At 37.3% G+C, this 19,142-nt stretch overlaps 1 protein-coding gene across 2 annotated transcripts in view; it reads right to left on the bottom strand.

The window, feature by feature from the left end:
- Positions 1–1,191: 1,191 nt before the first annotated feature.
- Positions 1,192–19,142, bottom strand: part of ELL2 (elongation factor for RNA polymerase II 2) — a 70,546-nt gene continuing 52,595 nt past the window's right edge. For both annotated transcript variants that reach the window (XM_041751530.1, XM_041751531.1), the window contains 8 exons: positions 17,183–17,442; positions 13,605–13,729; positions 13,367–13,454; positions 11,051–11,621; positions 8,428–8,494; positions 4,887–5,058; positions 2,936–2,980; positions 1,192–2,842 (listed from right to left, as the gene is read on the bottom strand). In XM_041751530.1, the coding sequence (XP_041607464.1) occupies positions 2,726–2,842; positions 2,936–2,980; positions 4,887–5,058; positions 8,428–8,494; positions 11,051–11,621; positions 13,367–13,454; positions 13,605–13,729; positions 17,183–17,442 (1,445 nt within the window). In that variant the 3' untranslated portion in view covers positions 1,192–2,725. The remainder of the gene's footprint in view (positions 2,843–2,935; positions 2,981–4,886; positions 5,059–8,427; positions 8,495–11,050; positions 11,622–13,366; positions 13,455–13,604; positions 13,730–17,182; positions 17,443–19,142) is intronic.

Here is a 19,142-nt window from a genome sequence, read left to right as displayed (position 1 = left end):
AGTAACTGGCCACTAAGTGGCCACTCATTCCTGCAGCAGTTGCGAGTAAAAGTTTTGCCATACTAGGTAAAGGGAGATTTTAAGGATTTTAACAGGCTCATGCTCATCTTCAAAGAGATGCAGCCTCAGGTAATAGCAGATTGAGTGATTCATAACTCAGATTTGCAACTGATACAGATCTTGCAAGGATCTTCCCAATGTGCATATCAGATATCTAAATTAAGGCTTTTATAGGTAGGTTGTCAAGTCTATGAATGTGCAGTGCTGGATTTTCATAACATATCTCCAGCTTCCATTATTACCCAATTTGTAAACCAGAAGATGTGCTGATGTATGTTGGTGGGAGCTCCAAGGACTAAGGACCAACTAGAAGGCTTGTTCCTAAACAAGTTCTGAAATAAGAGTTGGCAGTGAAAGAGTTGAGAGGGTGCCTGACAATCTTGTAGAGGGGAAGAGTGATTTGTACCTGCTGACAGGGATGGGGTTAAAAAAAAAAAAAAAGCCAATAGTTCAACTTCAAGACTTTGATATCTCAAAACCCAAACATTTAACACCTTACCTAAGCCAATGGTTCTCATGCCTTCACTTGCAAAAGTCACCTGGAGGATATTTACAAAAGCGTGGATACCTGGGCCCTATACCCAGAGATTCTAATTTGGGTGATGCAAATGGTCTAAGCACCTTGCTTTTGAGAAACACTGCTCATAGCAAATAGCAGCAGAAATCTTTGATTAAAAGGCCAAGATGTCCAAGAAACGACACCAGTGAGGTCATTACCTACAGACAAATCCCTCAGGAGCCTCCACCATAACATGTGGAACAAAGTTATCCCCAATTAAGTTTCCTTACCTTTTTACAACTCAAAATTTGAAATCAATGAACATTTAGTAATGATTGTAACCATTCTGAGGTAAAAGGAAGAGCACCAGGGATCTCAGTGTGAAAAGAAACCAATTCCTTAAGAGGTCCACGCTATATAGAAATCTCATTTCTGTAGTGATGTTATAGAGTTATAGTGCACATGGTCTTTTATCAGTCTTTGCATAGTCTGTTTACTTTTGTATACTCTTCTATAGTCTCTACACTTCCAGTTAATGCTTTAGGATAACTGCAAAGAGAACAGTTCATCTATATGCTCTCTCAGGTTTTCTAGATACCAACATTTTCTGGTTTACACTGATACACAACAAAGTTATTTATTTATTTATTTATTTTTTGGATGCTGGAGACAAACATCTTTATTAAAGATACTACCAAAATTTTGGCAAACATTTCAAAACAGATTTGTAAACATAATGCTTCCCTTTTCAACTGGCAGCACTTTGAAAAGACAATACGATAAGACAACACAACTTGAATCAACATTAGTTCAAAATCCTTATATTTTTGACCACATAACTTATGTTCCCACATGATAAACAAATGATAGTTTAAATCAACGTCAACAGATAAACTCCATGAAATGAAAGTTTGTGCTGTTTGATGAATCACAGTATGTTATGGTTAAATATATCCGCTCTCTCTCTCTCTTTTTTTTTTTATATTCCTGGCTCCCAGGATGAAAAAAAAAAATCTTTAAATATACATTTCATGTAGGTAATAGCTTCTTTGCATATCTCTCTTCAAAAAATACTTTATAGCAGTATATAAATAGGTTACCTACATGTTTAATTTTTATAATTTTGCCCCAAAACTATAGATCTGTTTCATTTTCATAACATATTGATTTTGCCCAACATTAATAAAGCTGACAAACTGTTGAAATGGAAATGCTTTTGTCTTCTACAATAGAAGTAGCAATTTGACAGGAAAACAAAACAAAACAAAACAAAACCCCTACAGTAACACTCGTCAGTTGTTTAACCTGAGCGTTTGGCCTACTGAGAGTAGCAGCTTTTTTCCTCCATGCACGCTCACATCCACACCACCTCCGCACACATACAGGTCGAGCACACGCTTTCAGACGCTGGTAGGCCACAGTATGCTTCCCATTGCTCTAACCAAGTGGGAAGCAGTGTAGCTAATGATTAACCACACTATGTACACAACTAGCAAACACCTTAAGGCAACCATTGCAATGGGGGGTTAACTTGCAGGGCGGATTTACTGTCTAGATCAAGTCAGCCTGTATGTACATCTGTGGGTGCATATCTATGGACACACATGTACACCTTTCTGTTTCTTAACCCTCCAAAACAATGTTTAAATTTTTTTTTGTATTTTGTGCAAATTTCTAAATATTCTACCATTTAAGGCAAAGAGTTTGCATTAAGAAAGGTCAGAAAATAGGCTTATGTTTATCCAAAAGCATTTCACTTTGCACATGACTTGTTTTTTAAACACACATAACTTTGAAGTATGGACATTGGATCCCCAATATCTTAAAAAAATCATTTCTAATGACAAACATAAGTTTTTAAGGAAAAGAACTGATTTAAAGTATAGACACTGGATCCCCAATATCTAAAAAAAAAAAATTTCTATTGACAAACATAAGTCTTGGGGGGTAGGGTGAGGGTGGGGAGGGAAGGACCAGAAAAAGCAGCTTCAAAAATGCAGGGAAGCAAAGTAAAGTGGAAAAAAAAAAAGTAAATAACTCAAGTTTACTAATACTGAAACTTTCAACAAGCAAAGTTTCATTTTTTTTAGAATCTTAGAGCAACTCATTTGGAATTTTAAATAAATAAGCTTAAGTTTATTCACATCTTCCGGTCCAAGCAGAGATCTAGTGCCATGACTCTGCTTGTTGTTGGTCAAATTCACCTATTAGTCTTTTGATGTGAGCCAGCTTGTTATGAAGATACTCGCATCTATATTTTTCTTCATGATAATTGGGACTGGACTGTAGAGGAAAAAAAACAGGGAGGAATTAGGTTGCAGAATTTGTAATACTTCCCAACTATGGGGTCAGGAAACCCACAGTGATGATTCCTACCTGCTTGATCTTCTGATATTCTTGTAAGACTTCTTCGTGAACATTCTACAAAATTAAAAATTAAAATCAGAAGGGAACTTTTTATTTTTGGGAATATATACAGCTAACACATTCAGCAAAGGTGTGGGAAATACTGATGATGGGAATTTAAATTGGTACAATCTTTAAAGAAGGCAATTTGGCAACTGCTATCAAAATAGCAAATGCAGAACTGACTCAGCATTTATACTTCTCTTTCAAATGTGCTTGTGCCTGAGTGAAATGCTGTGTGTACAAGGTTACTTGCTGCAGTACTGTTTGTAAAGCAAAATACAGTAAACAGAATCTAAATGTCTGTCAACCCATACAGAGGAATACTAAGAGGTCATTAAAAAGTGCTTCCCACACTTATATAAAGTTCCCTACGGTGCATTATATTGTTTAGTGAAAAAAGCAAAGTGCAGAATGATTAATACAGTTTGATATTATTTATTTAGAAACAGAATGACATATTCTAAGAACTTCATTACTTCTAAGATGCACATTTCATTTTAATGAGATCAGATAAGTAACGTATCACAGTTTAACTTACTGGAACATAAGACAATGGTACATATTGTGATTGATGACATCCTAAATTAACTACATATGGCCCACATGTGAATCTTGTGTATATATATATATCTTACAAACACATACACAGACCTCTGAAAGAATACACTGGAAACAAGTACTATTGATCGCCTCTAGGGAGGAATATTAGGTAGCTATTAGGAGAACCTGGTTAATACTAATGTGACCTTACATAGTATGGATTTAAGCAGTTATCAAATGCTGACATCTGTTCTGCACAACTTTATAATCACCTTATTTTATGGATGGGGATTTTGATTAAGGTTAGATAACTTGCTCAAAGTCACACAAATATTAAATGGTGCAGCTGGGAATCAAACCCAGTCTAGTTCTGGAGCCTCCTCCTAACCACTAAGTAGTCCTTGGAATTATATTTTAGTTTAAATATAATCATGGTATACTGGTAAATAACTATACATAAAAAAATAAACCCCAAACCACCATATAAGACCTCCTGCACCTTCAAATACTAATTCCTCTGACAAAGTCTTCTATAACTCTAAGCAGTCTGTTTTCCCCATTGTGGGAAACCCATTCATTCTCTCATGTAGATTCCTGTCAGAACAACAGTGGGAGGCCAGAGTGAAGGCACCATCTATGGTTGTGAAGTGCAACAAGTTATGTGGCTTACACAAGGAGGGGAACATTCATTTGTATTAATCCTTTTGCTTATTAACTGTGAGAACAACGAGTACATGGGTCTGTCTGGTTTCTACTGGTTTGTCAGTTGTGGTATTGCTACTTAAAGTTTGAAAGTGAAAACAGATTAGTATGTGTTAACATATGTCAGTCTCTGGAAGAGCTGGAAATACCAAACTTTTCTTCATTTAAACCCCAAATCTCTGTGGTATTAAACCCTGTTTATATTCTATATCTCTATCTTCCCTATTATATGCCAGATTGAGGTTGTTTTTTTTTTTTCTTTAATGTACTTAATATAACAATTTGGGGAACAGCACCAGCTCTAGCAGCTATAGCCTGAGTTGGCAGTGCAATCAAATGTTTCAGTGAATCCCAAATCCAACTTTTTTCCTATTTAGTTGTGTTTGCTTTTTTTCTCGATACTTTATTATGTTATATAGTAAATATAAAGCATGTTATATATTTTATACATACTATGTTGTTTAAAAAGTTACTTTTTTTCACTGACAGAAATACAGTTCACTGTATTAACTTATTTAGTTTTCTAGCTAATTTTAAATGAAGACCAAAAGCTGCAGAGAGGCTGGTTTGCCGGAAGACATGCTCTGAAGGCCAATAGGGTGCCTGGGGAAGGGCCAGGAGAGAACCAATACGGTAAGATATGGAAGTCAGCCTATCTAGGAGCAAACATGTTTACCTGATACTCTTTTGAGCCTGGAGAAAGCCGCTTTCGTTGTGCATCTAGTTTGATAAATCTTCTAGCTACAGTCTCCATCCTGGCATGCAAGGCCCTGTACTCATCATACTCAGCATTGAAGTCATCCTTGTAATTTTGGCGTTGCTCATAGGAGACAATAGCAATATATTTTCTAAAAAAATAAAGAAAGGAGATAAATGAAGAGAGACTATAGTCCACATCATTCACATCTTACATTTAAACCCAATACTTAGAAACTGCATCCAAGCATGTTTCCCTACATTGAATGCTGGTCTGTCACTGTTTGGTGCCATGTCACTCCTTCAGACAACCTCCAGGTGAAATTAACCCACAGGAGAGCTTAAGACTGTCAGTGAAGGAAAGTCAATGTGAAAAAGACATGCTGGCAGTGGAACTGAAGTGTGACTAGAAAACAACAGAAAACAACACTTACATAGATTTGGCTTTCTAAGCCTTTCTCTATCCAAAATAATTCACTACTACACTAGCGGCAGAGGCCAACCCATCTGTTTTGCGTCACATGGAAACAGGAGTTGGTGAGTGACATGAAACCAGAGAGTGTCACATAGTCACTAAATGCTGAAGTCAAAGCTCTCTCTAGATCTGCTGCTTTATATGAGGAAGTCTGCCTTTTGACCGTTTACACCTGCTGCCAGCAAGGTGCCTCCGGCTAGTTCCCTCTACTTCTTTCCTCCCACGTTTGACTAGGCAAATGTATAAAATACAAAAGAGTAATTGTCTCTTTTGAAATGAGAGACTAGAAAAAGAAAGAAAAAAGAGCATATTTCTCTAGTTCTTTTTCAACACTTAAGTATCATAGTCTGTAACTGAACATCAGTGTCTACTATTATTCTAATTTACTTTAATAAAAATGTCATAAACCTGTTTTACTTCAGGTTGTGAATAACTCTATGAAACTGGTGAGTGAAGGCCATTTTCCCAGTGTCAGTTTATTCAGCAGTAAGCAAATTAAAACTGCATTTTATTAAGACAAAGTTAATATTATTTGTGGTTCTGGGAAGTGGAATCACACCAGAGTCTGGCCTGGGTCTCTGTACTCTGTGTTCCTATTACAGAATGCAAAATTTCCTGGACTTTTTGAGATTAAAAATTGAGATTTGAAAGCAATTTTCAGGCAGGTATCAGGTGGTTCAGCATGCCCCAGGCATGCACATATATTCTTGACTGTGGGAAAACCTTGGAGTTCAGTCCTCTACAAAAATGGTTTTAGACAGCAAAATGTCTGGTTGGAAATGTGAGAAAAGTGATGCAACTGAGCAACCTTAATGTCCCCATTAATATTTTTATTCATGCTGAGTTAGACACTGTGGAGGTTTATTTTTCTAAGTGTAATTGAGACAGCAGTAGTATGCTGATTTAAAGCGTCCTGCTGGTGTCTTTGCTATAAAAGGAACGTGGCCAGCCAAGCAGCAAGCTGTCCTCTCCTAGACAGGGCTGTCCTGACTGCACACCAGAGGAAGCCCAGGGCAGGAAAAGAGGTTCCTGGGGATAAGTGTATGTAAGCAAAATGGCTAAAGTGCTTGTGAAACTAGGCTTAATTTGCTTTATAAAATACCTTGCTTTCTCAAAATCAGACCCAAGTCTATACCCTCATTATTATATTTAATTTCCTTAGGGAAAAATCCCAAACTAGCCAACAGCTGTGTTGCTATTATAGAAGATTATTTGGTTATACTGGCATTTTAACGAAAAGCATTTCACTGTTTTTAACAAAAACTGTTACGGTTCTCTAGTTGGTTCCTATGCAGTGATGGAATAAACTTTTAAAGGGTTTGGCTATTTCACAAACACAAGTAACAGAAGTATCCTTATTATATAAAAATTAGGAATATTGTAGTTTAAGTATGAATTACTCAGAGGCTGATCATTAAGGTTTTATTGTCATGTCCTTTTTAGTTTTCTTACGAAACAACCGAAAGTTTAAGTTCTGTAATTTCGGTGTTTTTTTTAATTCATGGTTTCTCACCATTTTAAGAAAATTTGCTGTTTTTATATCAGTTTCAGGATAAAATAAATTGAGCAAACAATCACAGAGGTTACGTACTTTCATGATTTTTAACAGCCAGAAACATGACAAACATCAAAACATGCTGAAGCAGATGCAGCAACCATCCTTAAGATTAGGGAGTTAAAAACAAGTTTTTAATATAGAACTAACTGGTTAAACTGACAAAACACAGCAACATCCTAAATCCATAGGGAAAAGATTAGAATTATTTTTTAGTCTCCCCCTGTGATTTTGTCACATATAATCAATCTATATCACCATTACAAAAAAAGGGGGAATTAAAATCCATCATAAGAGAATGAGAGCACAGTACTGCAGCTGTCATTTGGAGGGGACCAACTTTCATAAGACTTTTAAGGAGAAGTGGGACCCCTCATCGGTGGAGCCACGAGCTGTCCCCCAACCAACCCTTCCTGGGCCAATTCAGTGGCGGTTGCTTTCCAAAGCTCCCTCCCAGAACTCTAAAACCATACCACCTCAGATGAGAGAGTACTCAGCATGGTTTCTTGGGTTCTTTTTAGTTAAGAGATGATAACCAGCATTATGGTTTCATGCTGTATCATTCCCCATTAAGTATAGCTTTCGCACTACTGTTAAGCAAAAGTAACACATTTTCAGTATAAAATGTTCTCTACTCTAGAAATGAATATTTCATGGTACATGGAGGGCTAAACGGCATAGTTTAACTTTGTCCACTATGAGATGCTACTGAGAGAAAAAGTGTTCATACAGCTCAGAGTTCATTTTCCAATCTACATTCAAATTATTTTGCCCATTTGTTCATTTTCAAAGCTATCTACAGCCAAATCTGTTTGCTCTTCCAATCTCCATTTTTCCAGGCTCTTGCAACTTAATTATTTCTTCTTCCAGAAGCCTTTGAGTCTATGAAAAAGCTAGAATTATGTGTACAAGTTATAATTTCTGTGATAACCAGTTACAAAAATGTCCCCAGCTCAGCATTTAGCAACTTGTTGCCATAACAGGACAAACATTATAACCAGTACTGAAGTGGAATGATCAAATTTTACTATTCTCTACTCTTAAAATTAATTCGATGGCAGAGCTTTATTGAAATGAAAATCCATCTATCTCCACTTTGTATGAACTGTGGAGGTTTAAGCTCTTTATCAGTAATAAACTCTCTCTTTGGGGGGAACAAGTGAATGTGCATTGATAGACTGTCAGCTTTGAAGAGTCAGATCCCTGAAATCTTCCATAATCAAATGCCTGGCCTGGCCCCAGAACAAAGGACAGGCTTCTCTGTACTTAAAGGCCATGGAGCAGAGCTCAGAGCAGGGGGAGGCGCAACCTGCTCAGGCAGACAGGGGTGGATTTGGGACGAGCAGACTTAATGGCAGCCTTTCAAATGCAGGGGTGGCTCCAGGACTCTATTTCTGGAACCTCTTTTCTGATTTGCAAATTATGGGAAAAGAATTTGCAAACTTTCTAAAATTAAACAGTTCTCTCCCATTGGCAGACATCTGAACTTACATCAAATAATCTGGGAGTTCAATTGTTGAAGAAGGCTCCGTGGAGGCAGTGCAACCCTCTTTAATTCCTACAACGAAAAAAAATTCAAGCTTTCACCAAACAGTATGGTTATAAAATGCCTATAATTCTAAAATAGATCAGAAACATCTGGAACACTCTTCCTCAAATTCTATTCTTCCATCTCAATAAGCAACAGTGAGCAAGGAATACAATTGAACACGAACAATAGAGGCCCTATGACCAGGGCCAGCAGAACTGACGCCAGGCATTGAAAGCGCCCTGGCTACTGCAGTGTCTGCACAATAAAGGAATTCCATCTTAACCCAAGGTCAATCTTCTATTCTTTCCATAACAGTTGTGGCATCTGCCCAGCAATTCAAAGATTGTGGTGGCAGATGCAGCCAGACAATGGAAGATACAAATTTTACATCAACATCTACTTTTCATAGGATTCAAACAAGGCAGATGAGACAATGAAGTCAGGTAGCAGTCTGCTCTGGTCACTGTATTTCATTGCTACCCTTTTTGTATGCAGACAGGGGAAGCAGTGAGCAAGTCTTCCCCTATCAGTTGAAAGTAATTTAAAATAAGTCATTACTGAATCCCGATTTACACTCCTCTCATCTCTACATCTCATAATAATATGGATTTGTTTTTAAGAGGACAAAATAAATAAATAGACAAATAAGTAGACTGCCAGTCATTCAGAGCTATGCTCTGAAAGTGTGTAAAATCCCTCAGTCAGTAGTCTGTTTGTGGGAATGCTCCATTTCCTGAGGGTATATTTAGACTTTTATAGGGTAATTTTTTATCTTTCATGGTAGAATTAATAACTCAAATCCTAACCCTGCCTGCTGGCAAAACATACATGTTCAATGTAAACAAAAGTGAAAATTTAGTCATTTCTTGGTTTAATATTTTAAACTAAATACTAAATAAATTATGCAGACTGTGGGCTTATTGTTCATAGTCACATGTGTGTGCACACGTGTATGTGCAACTAAAGCCTGAGTCTGTGTTTTTATGACAGCCTGAGTCTTAAAGGAAAAGGCATTAAGTGTATGTCACCTGGCTTCCTCTTTGTCACAGACATCAGATAAATTTCAACAGATTCAGGGGATGTGGGTCTGGATCCATCCTCAGTATTTTGTGATAATCTCAATTGGCTTTGAGAAGTACTACATTCTCAGGAACAGATTCAGAGAATAGGTCTCACTCAAACTCTACTGTAGGTCTCAACTTATGGGATCCAGTCCTCCCAGCACCAGGCTGACTCAGAATCACCACCTCAGGGTAGAAAGTGTGGATATAACCAGGAACGCGGCTTGCCAACTCTGAACACAAAGTTTTATTACCTCTTGCCTTTTCCTGACCTGGCAAATTCGAGTACGATAGTATTTGAGGGGAAAAGCTTACAGCTACCTTTTGGGCCACTATACAGTATCCTACTGATCTAAATATTTCAACAGATAAGCTTTAATGTGCAGTATACTCAATCCAGGTCAATGAAGACGCTGCATCATACTATTCTGCAAAGTTTCTCTCATGTGGTAAAAATGGTCAGTTAAATCTAAGGATTGCATACTTCTAGTATTATGGGAAAATTACAGAAATGTAACACTCCTTAAACTTTATTCATTAAAGTAACTTTTCTGAAGTTGCATTTTCCTAGAGAATTTTGCTTTAGTTCAGCTGGGTTTAAAACTGGCAACAACGCTAACTGATGGGCTTGAATCTCTGATGTGCTGGCAGGGGGATATTAAGTTTTAGAGGACAACTTTTATTTATTTTTTTTTTTTAGAGGACAACTTTTAAATAAGAAAAATAAAATTTTGTCACTAAGTGTCAAAGATCATTACACCTCAGGTAAGTGGTCTTTCTGATTAGCTTTCCTTTAGAAATTAAGCATTGTTACAAGCTTCTTTGCATCTCTAGCTATCTGGCTTTTAAAGTTTCCAAAAGCCTGAAATGGTTAAATTTTACTAGTAACAATTAATACTAGTTTACTAGAACAGTGTTCTTAAAATTAAAAAGGAATTTAAGTTCTATCTAGCAAATTGCCAACAGCCTTACATAAGAAAAACTGCTTTCGCTCTGAATAAAGATGATGTGATGGATCTGCATACGCAATCTTACCTTGCCTGTTTTTATAAAGAATTTGACATTTCCCCTGTGTTAATATTAATTAAGGCAGGGGTGACCCTGTTTCTTTGGCAAAGAAGGAAAAGAATTATTTTTATCACTAATTGCATGTCTGGTTAAATTAGTTCAGGACTGGCATATAATAGGTCATGTTGAGGTTGTGCAGTACCCTGACAGGGAAAAAAGCAACATAGCCTACCTTCTAGAAGAGGGTCTCTAGAGGATAATAAAGTCATTTTCAAATGTTATCACCTTATTCTTAAATATAGAAACTGTTTAATAGTTTGCTAAAAAGAGACAGAAATCCACCGCTGTTAAATTCAAGAAAAAAATCTCAAAAGCACAACACTAAGATTAATAACAGAAGGTCATTTGATAAGAAAGCAATACTAGTTATAAACAGCATAATCTCTCACAATCATTAGTCTGCACTGCCCATTCACTGAACACATGCAGTTGGCTTTACAAGTGTAAAACATACCTTCATTGGAATCTGGACTGGAGTTGTTCAACTTGGCAATTTCCTCTTCTCTTTTAAGGTCCTCTTCCTTTTCTTCTGTCATCTCAATGTCATGCTTTTTAATTTGGTCCTTTTCCTTGTGTTTTTTAGACTTCTTTTTGGACTTTTTGTGAGACATTGAATGGTTTTCTTCCATAGGCTTTGGACACTGTAGTAGAACTGAACCAGGGGGTAAGGTTTCCAGAGAAGTCCTAGAGGTATATTTGTCTTGCTGGTCCTCATAGATACTACTGTTTTGACTAAAACTGTCAACAGGTAGGTCTTGAGTCCCCCGGCCTTCTGGAGTGCTAGGGGAATTGGAGTTAGAGTTTACAGTCTGAGGAGGATTAGAGACAGGCAGGTGGGTTGGAGGCAGCGGTGGAGGGGTAGGGATGGCAGCGGCTGCAGGGGGCGGCAGGAGGCCCGCAGCAGATTTCTCACTGGTGGGATTCAAATGGCCGTTTAATGTTGGCGGCACTCTGTTTGTCAGGTGAGATATTCGAGCTTTTTTATTCATTAAAGGATCAATGAAATCTGAATCTAAAAGCCGTTTCTGTAGGGGGAGGGAAGCAGAAAAAAAAATGAGCCAGTTTGTATGACAACTCAACACATGCATCACCAGTTACCACATGAACAACGGAACGATTTTATTCATTCTTAAGTTTATCATCGGCATTGTGTTAACCATTCTGCAAGCTCAAGCAGGAACAGACAATCCACAAAAACAAAAGGGAAATAAATTTTCACGTCTAACATAAAAAAACAGAATCTGGCAAATATGTTTCTTGGAGTACTTATACTTTCTGATCATAGAGCTGCACTCTTAAGTTCTTCGAGAGACTATGCCAATCTATGTGGACTATGCCACTTCAGAGAGTATTAAATAGAGGTAACCTCCTTCCTCTGTGAGCCAGAGCTGACCTAGTTATATTGAGAAAGCAGAGAAAGCAGTTTGTACCATTTCACGCTGTCAGAACTAAGGGGAGGCAAAGGGCAATAAAAGCTTACACTTATTTAATCTCCTCTAATGTGTTAAGATGCTCCAGTTATAAATATTTTGGCTGTTATTTATTATTTCACTTGTCTTCAAATGGGAACAGCCAGCACTTTCAAAGGAATTTCTCTAAGTATCTCCATCGTTGATGCAATGCTATTCAGTTTCTTCCCTTGTAAGTATATCTCTTCAAAGGATTGGAAAGTTTAAGTCTTAATGACTAGTCCACTAAGATGATATGGAATTAATTTCAAAAATTAAAAAAAAATTATGCTAGTGCTAGCCCAATCCAGCAACAACAATATTTAAATTGAAAAGAAAATTCAGATAGTTGAAAAGTACAAATCATATATCCAATGTAAAGATGTGGCCTAAACTTCAGCTGAAAGAAAATAATAGTTAATCATCCCATTAATTTATTCTGTTTTCAATTTAGTATCATCGATTTGGCAGCCATTACATAATTATATCAGAGTACAAATAACTTCATAGTAGCTGGCATTAAAAGTGAGGCTTCTATAGACAATGTACACACAAGGACATAATTGCTTTTATTTTGTTCTTCCTCTGCTCACAATAGGTTTCCAACAGTTTTCAATGTATCAATAGCCTTTTGCCCACAGCATGCTTACTGTTCTCACACATGTTTTCAATCTCCTAATCTCTGGGAGGAGGGTCCAGAGAGAGGAGCACTTGATCAATAGCACTGGAGTAGATAGGTCTGTCTCATTGTCAGTCCCCGAACCAGGGAACCAAGAAATCACTTGGGGGAAACTTTAAGCTGGAAAGAACTGAGGTCTAAATGGAGTACTCTGACTGGGATCTAACTGAAAAAAGTACGTTAAGGAGACCTGTATGCAAGATTTTTTTTTTTATTTGCTTGTTTTAAAAACATTTTCCCCCCAAAATAGTTTTCTTGAACATGTTTCAGATAGTATTAAATATCTTCTATTTTCTGTATAATCTGAGACAGGATATGGGACTAGGTAAATCTTCTAGTTAGTGACCTAATAGAAAAGGAGATAATCTTATAATACAATGTAAACTTTAAATATAGAAAAGCAAAGTAGATATTAAGCACTTTGTCAAACAGTGCTTGTGTAAGGAAAAAGAGGTCTGGGCTGTGAGCTGGGACCTGAATTCTAGACGGAGCTCTGCCATGAACTAACTAGCCATGTGACTTTGGGTAGGCAAGCTATGCTGCTTCTCTGGGCCTCACTTCTCTCGAGCACAAATCAGACCACCTGAAGTAGGTGGCCTCTGAGGTTCATTTCAGGGCTATGATTATATAATTTTAGGAATACCTGAGGAGAAGATGCAGTATCTCTACTAGGACATACAGGAGATTCTGAACGGCTGGTGCTGGCAGCATTCTGAGATGGATTTAGTTTTCTGTAAAGGATACACAGGTTCCAATTATGGAGAGAATCTTCAAATGTTCATGATAAAAAGTTTACCTTTGCTTCTCTCTTCCTTCTTAATGTCTTACAATAACAACAACTAAAATAATTATTTGCACCATTTAAAAAAAAAAAAACTTACCTTGAGAGCACGGACTCTAATGACCGTCTGTCTAGTTCACTGTATCCAGGCCAGTCTCTTTGAAGCTCTTTAAAAACATAATCCTTTAAAGTATATGAGAGGTCCTTTGGATTCAGATTGGCTACCTGGTACATGGTGTGAAAACACAGCATTAGATCTTTTTGCTCCTTTCTAACCCACAACAGGCAACATTTTTGCATTTACAGTGAAAATAACTGTACCAATTGCTTCCAAAGGGACTGCTAGTTTTGCATATGCCAGATCTCATAAATGCTGTTTGACTTCATTTGGGAAATTAAAACTTTGTATAAGTAGCTAAGTATTCTTTCCTTGAACATCCACTTCATGCCATATTTTTTTTTTTAATTTTTATTTATTTATGATAGAGAGAGAGAGAGAGAGAGGCAGAGACACAGGCAGAGGGAGCAGCAGGCTCCATGCACCGGGAGCCCGACGTGGGATTCGATCCCCGGTCTCCAGGATCGCGCCCTGGGCCAAAGGCAGGCGCTAAACCGCTGTGCCACCCAAGGATCCCTCATGCCATATTTCTATTCCAACAGCCTACATTAGGCAAAGAGTGGAGGGAGGTTTATTTACTTTTACTTTTTTAAATCAGGTTTTTCTAGTCTTAGAGTTAGGTTTAACAACTTCATTATTAACTTCTGGTCTTTAACTCCATTACTTTTTTTTTTTTTTTTTTTAATTTTTTAATTTATTTATGATAGTCACAGAGAGAGAGAGAGAGAGAGAGAGAGAGGCAGAGATACAGGCAGAGGGAGAAGCAGGCTCCATGCACCGGGAGCCTGTCGTGGGATTCGATCCCGGTCTCCAGGATCGCGCCCTGGGCCAAAGGCAGGCGCCAAACCGCTGCGCCACCCAGGGATCCCACTCCATTACTTTTGAATCACAGTAAAAATCCTTGATCATTTGTATTAAGTAGAAACCAAAGAGTGCCCAAATGTTGGGTTATAAACTTTCCCTTCAGTAATCAGCAGAAATTATCTCCATAAATAGTATCAATTTCTGACGTCCTTGTCTGTCATTTCTTGGCTTGCTAAGGCTGCTTCTTGTAGTTGCCAGTTCTCCTGAAGATCCACTTATTCAAAGTCCTTGAAATTCCCGAAAACCAACAAATGGGAACATACAGCAAAACAACCCCCAAACTACTGTCATTAGTCAGCCAGTTTAATCTTAAGTGTAATCTTTTTCTATCGTGTAACTGCAATTCCTAGAGTGTCCAGGCCTAGATTCCATTAACGATACAAATGTATGAGTTCAGGTGCCAAACCAAGAGTCCTTTTTTAAGTCTAGCAGAAAGGCATCCTTCCTATCATTTCCTACCAGAATGGTCTTTTTAAATAACTTCACTTGTTTCTGTTCCTTTTTTAAAATAAAGTACTATCAAATATATCATGGTAGTTCATGCTTTTCTTACAGCTTAACATTAAGCTAATGTTAATGCTGTTTAATAAAGTAGAAAATGGTAAGCTTAGGATTCAAATTTGCAAATACATTAAGATGAGACACAACCAGATTTCTCAAAGTGGAAAAAATACCAACAATGCTTAGTTTTCTTATTATCCTCAGGACTACACAGACCAACAACACCCAGCCTCATCTCTAAGCTTCATAATGGGGCCTTGGTCTGCTTTCCTCCTCTTCCCTCTTTTTTTCCTTATCTTTTTCTGTGCATTCTTCTCTATATGCTGGAATGCTTAGGACCTATTATCTGCCCTGTTTTCTTCATTGTCATCATCTCCTAAGATATTTCCTTCAGCCCTAGGCTTTTTCTCTTATTTATTTAAGTAATCTCTATACCCAACGTGGGGCTCAAATTCAAGCTCCTGAGATCAAGAGCCATAATGCTCCTCCAACTGAGCCAGCCAGGTGCCCCAGCTCTAAAGCTTTCAATAGCCAATTGATACGCTGCTGTCTCCCAATTTATAACTCCAGTTCCAACTATCTTCCGAACACCAGACCCTTACATGTAACTAATGAACATCTATCACCATTTGGATATGTCTAAGAGATACCTTCCAAACAGAATTCCTGATTCCCCTCCATACACTTGTTCCTTTGCCATCCCTCTCATCTCAGTCAATGGCTCAGTCTGAGTATCCCAGACCAATGGATAGTCAGTGGGTCTGGGTAAGAGTGCACACACTGGCATTTTTAAATAGCTCTACAGAAGATTCTAACTTGCAGTTAGGATGAGACTATGCTCTAGATTCTGCCAAATGATCAACACTAATGATACTTATGTCCCATTTGCGGCTGAGTTAAGCACATCTACTTTTAAAAATCTTTATTGTCTACATACATATACATAATCACATAACTACTGACACCAGTTGTAGCCTCTTTGTGAATAAATTGCCTTTGCCAAAAAAAAAAAAAAAAAAAAAATGCCTTTGCCATCATTTTATCATCTTATCCTCCAACCTAGGAGATCATTTACGTTTCTGTAGATTCAGTCACCAGGTATTTTGTGATTTGTAACCTGAACCTCCCTCCATCCCCAAATAAAAAATTTAAAGAAAACACATGCATTCTCATCTTTATTCATTCTTTCATCCTGTCTTCTGAGCTCTTAAAACTGTTATGTGACATATGGATTTAAATTAAGTTTTTCCAAAAAGTACTCAAGTAATTTAATTAAGATCCTTGAGAATGCCCAAGACGTTGGAGATTGATTAATCCAGAACTGGAAATTTTGGTTTTATTCTTTCAAAACATTTTAGTATCATGACTTGAATGTAAGGGAATAGGTGAAAAAAGACTTAAAGGTGTTATTTTTTGAATTAATGAAAACCTGTAAGTCTGTATTTTTTAATGGTGAAATTTAAGAACTTTGGAAATGTTACTGCTTTGGAGAAAAGTATCTTTTGATTCGAATGCTAATCAACATTTATGACCAAAAATCAGTATGAAAAGTATAGGAAGTTATAGTCTGACAAATTAGTGACTTCAAAAAAAAATTCATGATCTACTTTTACACTTAAGTTTGTGATATTAAGGTAATTAATCAAAGCTAATACTCATTCATATCCCTTAATGAAGACAAGTGAACGATCTTAGCATTCTCAGTGGTAGAAAAAGGCAGAGTAAAGAAAGAGCATGCAGGGCAAGATGCATTTAAAACTAGTAGGTAAAAATATTCTAGTTTATACCAACCAAAGACTGATACAACCTCACCTACATAAATGAATCAATATTACAGCAATAGTTTAGGTGATTCAAGACCAAAAAACAGACAACAAAAACTTCTTACTTTTTTTTATGGAATTTCAGAGCAAAATTTGTTTAATCCAAATGAAGAAAATGACTCGAACTTAATTTTTTTTTAAAATTCAACAATTCTGTACCCTCTAATTTAGAAAACCTACTATAGATACCTACAGTTCAATTAGTTTTTAATTGTTTAAAACAAGATGACTTAGTATTCAAGAGTTATAATTCATACACCATTGATCAAGATAATCCTGAAATTTCTCTACCTCAAATAACAATAAGAAGACTTTTTAAATGAGCTTCTCAACAAGAAGGTACAGGGAAGGAACTCTCTCCATGTGTCTCACCTGTTGCAGAATTGCTCCGAGGGAGTTCTTGTCTTTTTGATTGACACCATCTTTCTGCAGTCGAGCCAACAGCTCAGGTTTCTTATAGGCCTTCAGTGCCAGTAAGTGAATCACTCTGTCCCTATATGGCCGCTGAGAAACACTGCTGCTGCTGTGTGTCTTTCGAATCGTATTTGCAGGATTCATGGGGGTTGACCGTTTCCTCTCAGGTACTGCATCTGAAACAGCTTGAGGTGCTTTCCGAATTTGCACTCTTTTCCCTAAAGTCCAGGGGAAATGACATTGTTACATATTCGCAGGTAAGAACATAATGAGCATCTCAGTTTCCTCATCTCTGATTTAGGTACTTCTTTATATCTGGAGGGAATTAAGGCTACTTTATTTCAGTTTTTACTTTAAAGAGATATGCAAACAGAAAGCATTTTGAAAAAAATGGCCTAAAATTATGGATTTGACATTGTTTTGATAGAACCATTTACTGGAATAAATATGTATATAGACTTATTCTGGTCACTTAGCTACATATGGTGAATTAGTGAAACACATTGTAGCAACAGACTAGAAATTTTAAAGTCCTAGGTAGTTCATATTAAGTGGAAATAAAGTAATTTCCATGTTTTTCCATGCTATTTACAGAACTTAAATCTACATATTATATGTCATTTCTTTAGCAGACATGAATATAGCAAATGTGAAACATGAGAAATACTTGTTGTATTTCACTAAGAACCTAGTTTTGGCTGAGCTGGGAAATTACCTTAATCTCACGGATTCAGAAACCACAAAGAGGGGAGTCAAGGCATTATTTGAAGTCAACACCCAGAAGGGCATCCACTAGACATACTCCTTTTTAATAAGCCATAACAAATTTTAGGAGTCAAAAACCAAAACCAAAACCAACACCAATCAACCTCAAAACAGTCTGAGACGGCCAGACAAGCAGACATCTCTACTGCAGGGCTAAGGCTACACAGGTGAATTAGAGCAACAGAAAATGGCAAAAAGGAGGCCTTCACATCATTCCTGCCATGCAACTGCCATTTGGTAATTAACCCATTTTCTGCTTAAACTTAACCTTGGTAAGTGGCAAGTGGCTACTTCTAGAAAATATTTGTGGGCTGAAGTGACCTGGATACTATGTGGATGTGTAGAGCCATTAGGACATAGCTTGTCACTGACAAAACCTGGTAACCATTGCTTGCTGAAGAAAAAACCAGAATTAAAATGTTTAAGACCCTCATTTTATAGTTTCTAAGGTAGAATCTTTTAGCACCTTTAGTACACTCTAAACCTCCAGCTCTGTGCCCTCTGGTTAAAGAGTAAGGGGAGCTGGTAATGACATACAATGTAGGGCAAGTGCATCTGGAACAAGACAAGCAAGTAGAATCAATGGGTAAGTAAAAGCAGTCTCTTAAGTGCTGTGGTCTGTCTGGTCTGGTCTGAAAACGGCTTAATGGGGCAGGAGTTTTTACTGAACAGTAATTCTGTCCATGCTGGGGTCCTGAGGATTAGCCAGAGGTGCTGTTTGTTTGACACAATCCTGTCTAGAATAAAGGGGAAAGGAAATATCTCACAGGCTCTTGTATTTCTCTACTGTCCGGACATAATGAATTGCAAGTATCAGATCAAAATAGTGCACAACAAAGGAACTCAAAATTAAAGGAACACTGCCCAGTGATAAGAAAAGTTATTAAGGTACATCAGATTTAGATCTGGGTTCTGTAGTTTTCTTAATTTAGAGATAGCTAGATTAGTGTCAGATGGGCAGGGAACTAGTATTTACCATGAACCAATTATGTGGTGGTGTGGGGACACGGTGCTAAAACCTTTATACACATTAAGCCTCACAGTAACCTGAAGAAATAGGCATGGTCATGTCACAGATGATAAAACTGAGGCTTTCAATGGGATAAGCTCAGATGGTAAAGTGCTCACTTAGCATTTGAAGGGGTTCTGTTGT

Source organism: Vulpes lagopus, chromosome 4, assembly GCF_018345385.1.
Source record: "Vulpes lagopus strain Blue_001 chromosome 4, ASM1834538v1, whole genome shotgun sequence".
Classification (NCBI taxonomy): Eukaryota; Metazoa; Chordata; class Mammalia; order Carnivora; family Canidae; genus Vulpes; species Vulpes lagopus.
The sequence above is the reverse complement of the archived record's forward strand: the minus strand, read 5'-3'. Positions and strand labels throughout refer to the sequence as shown.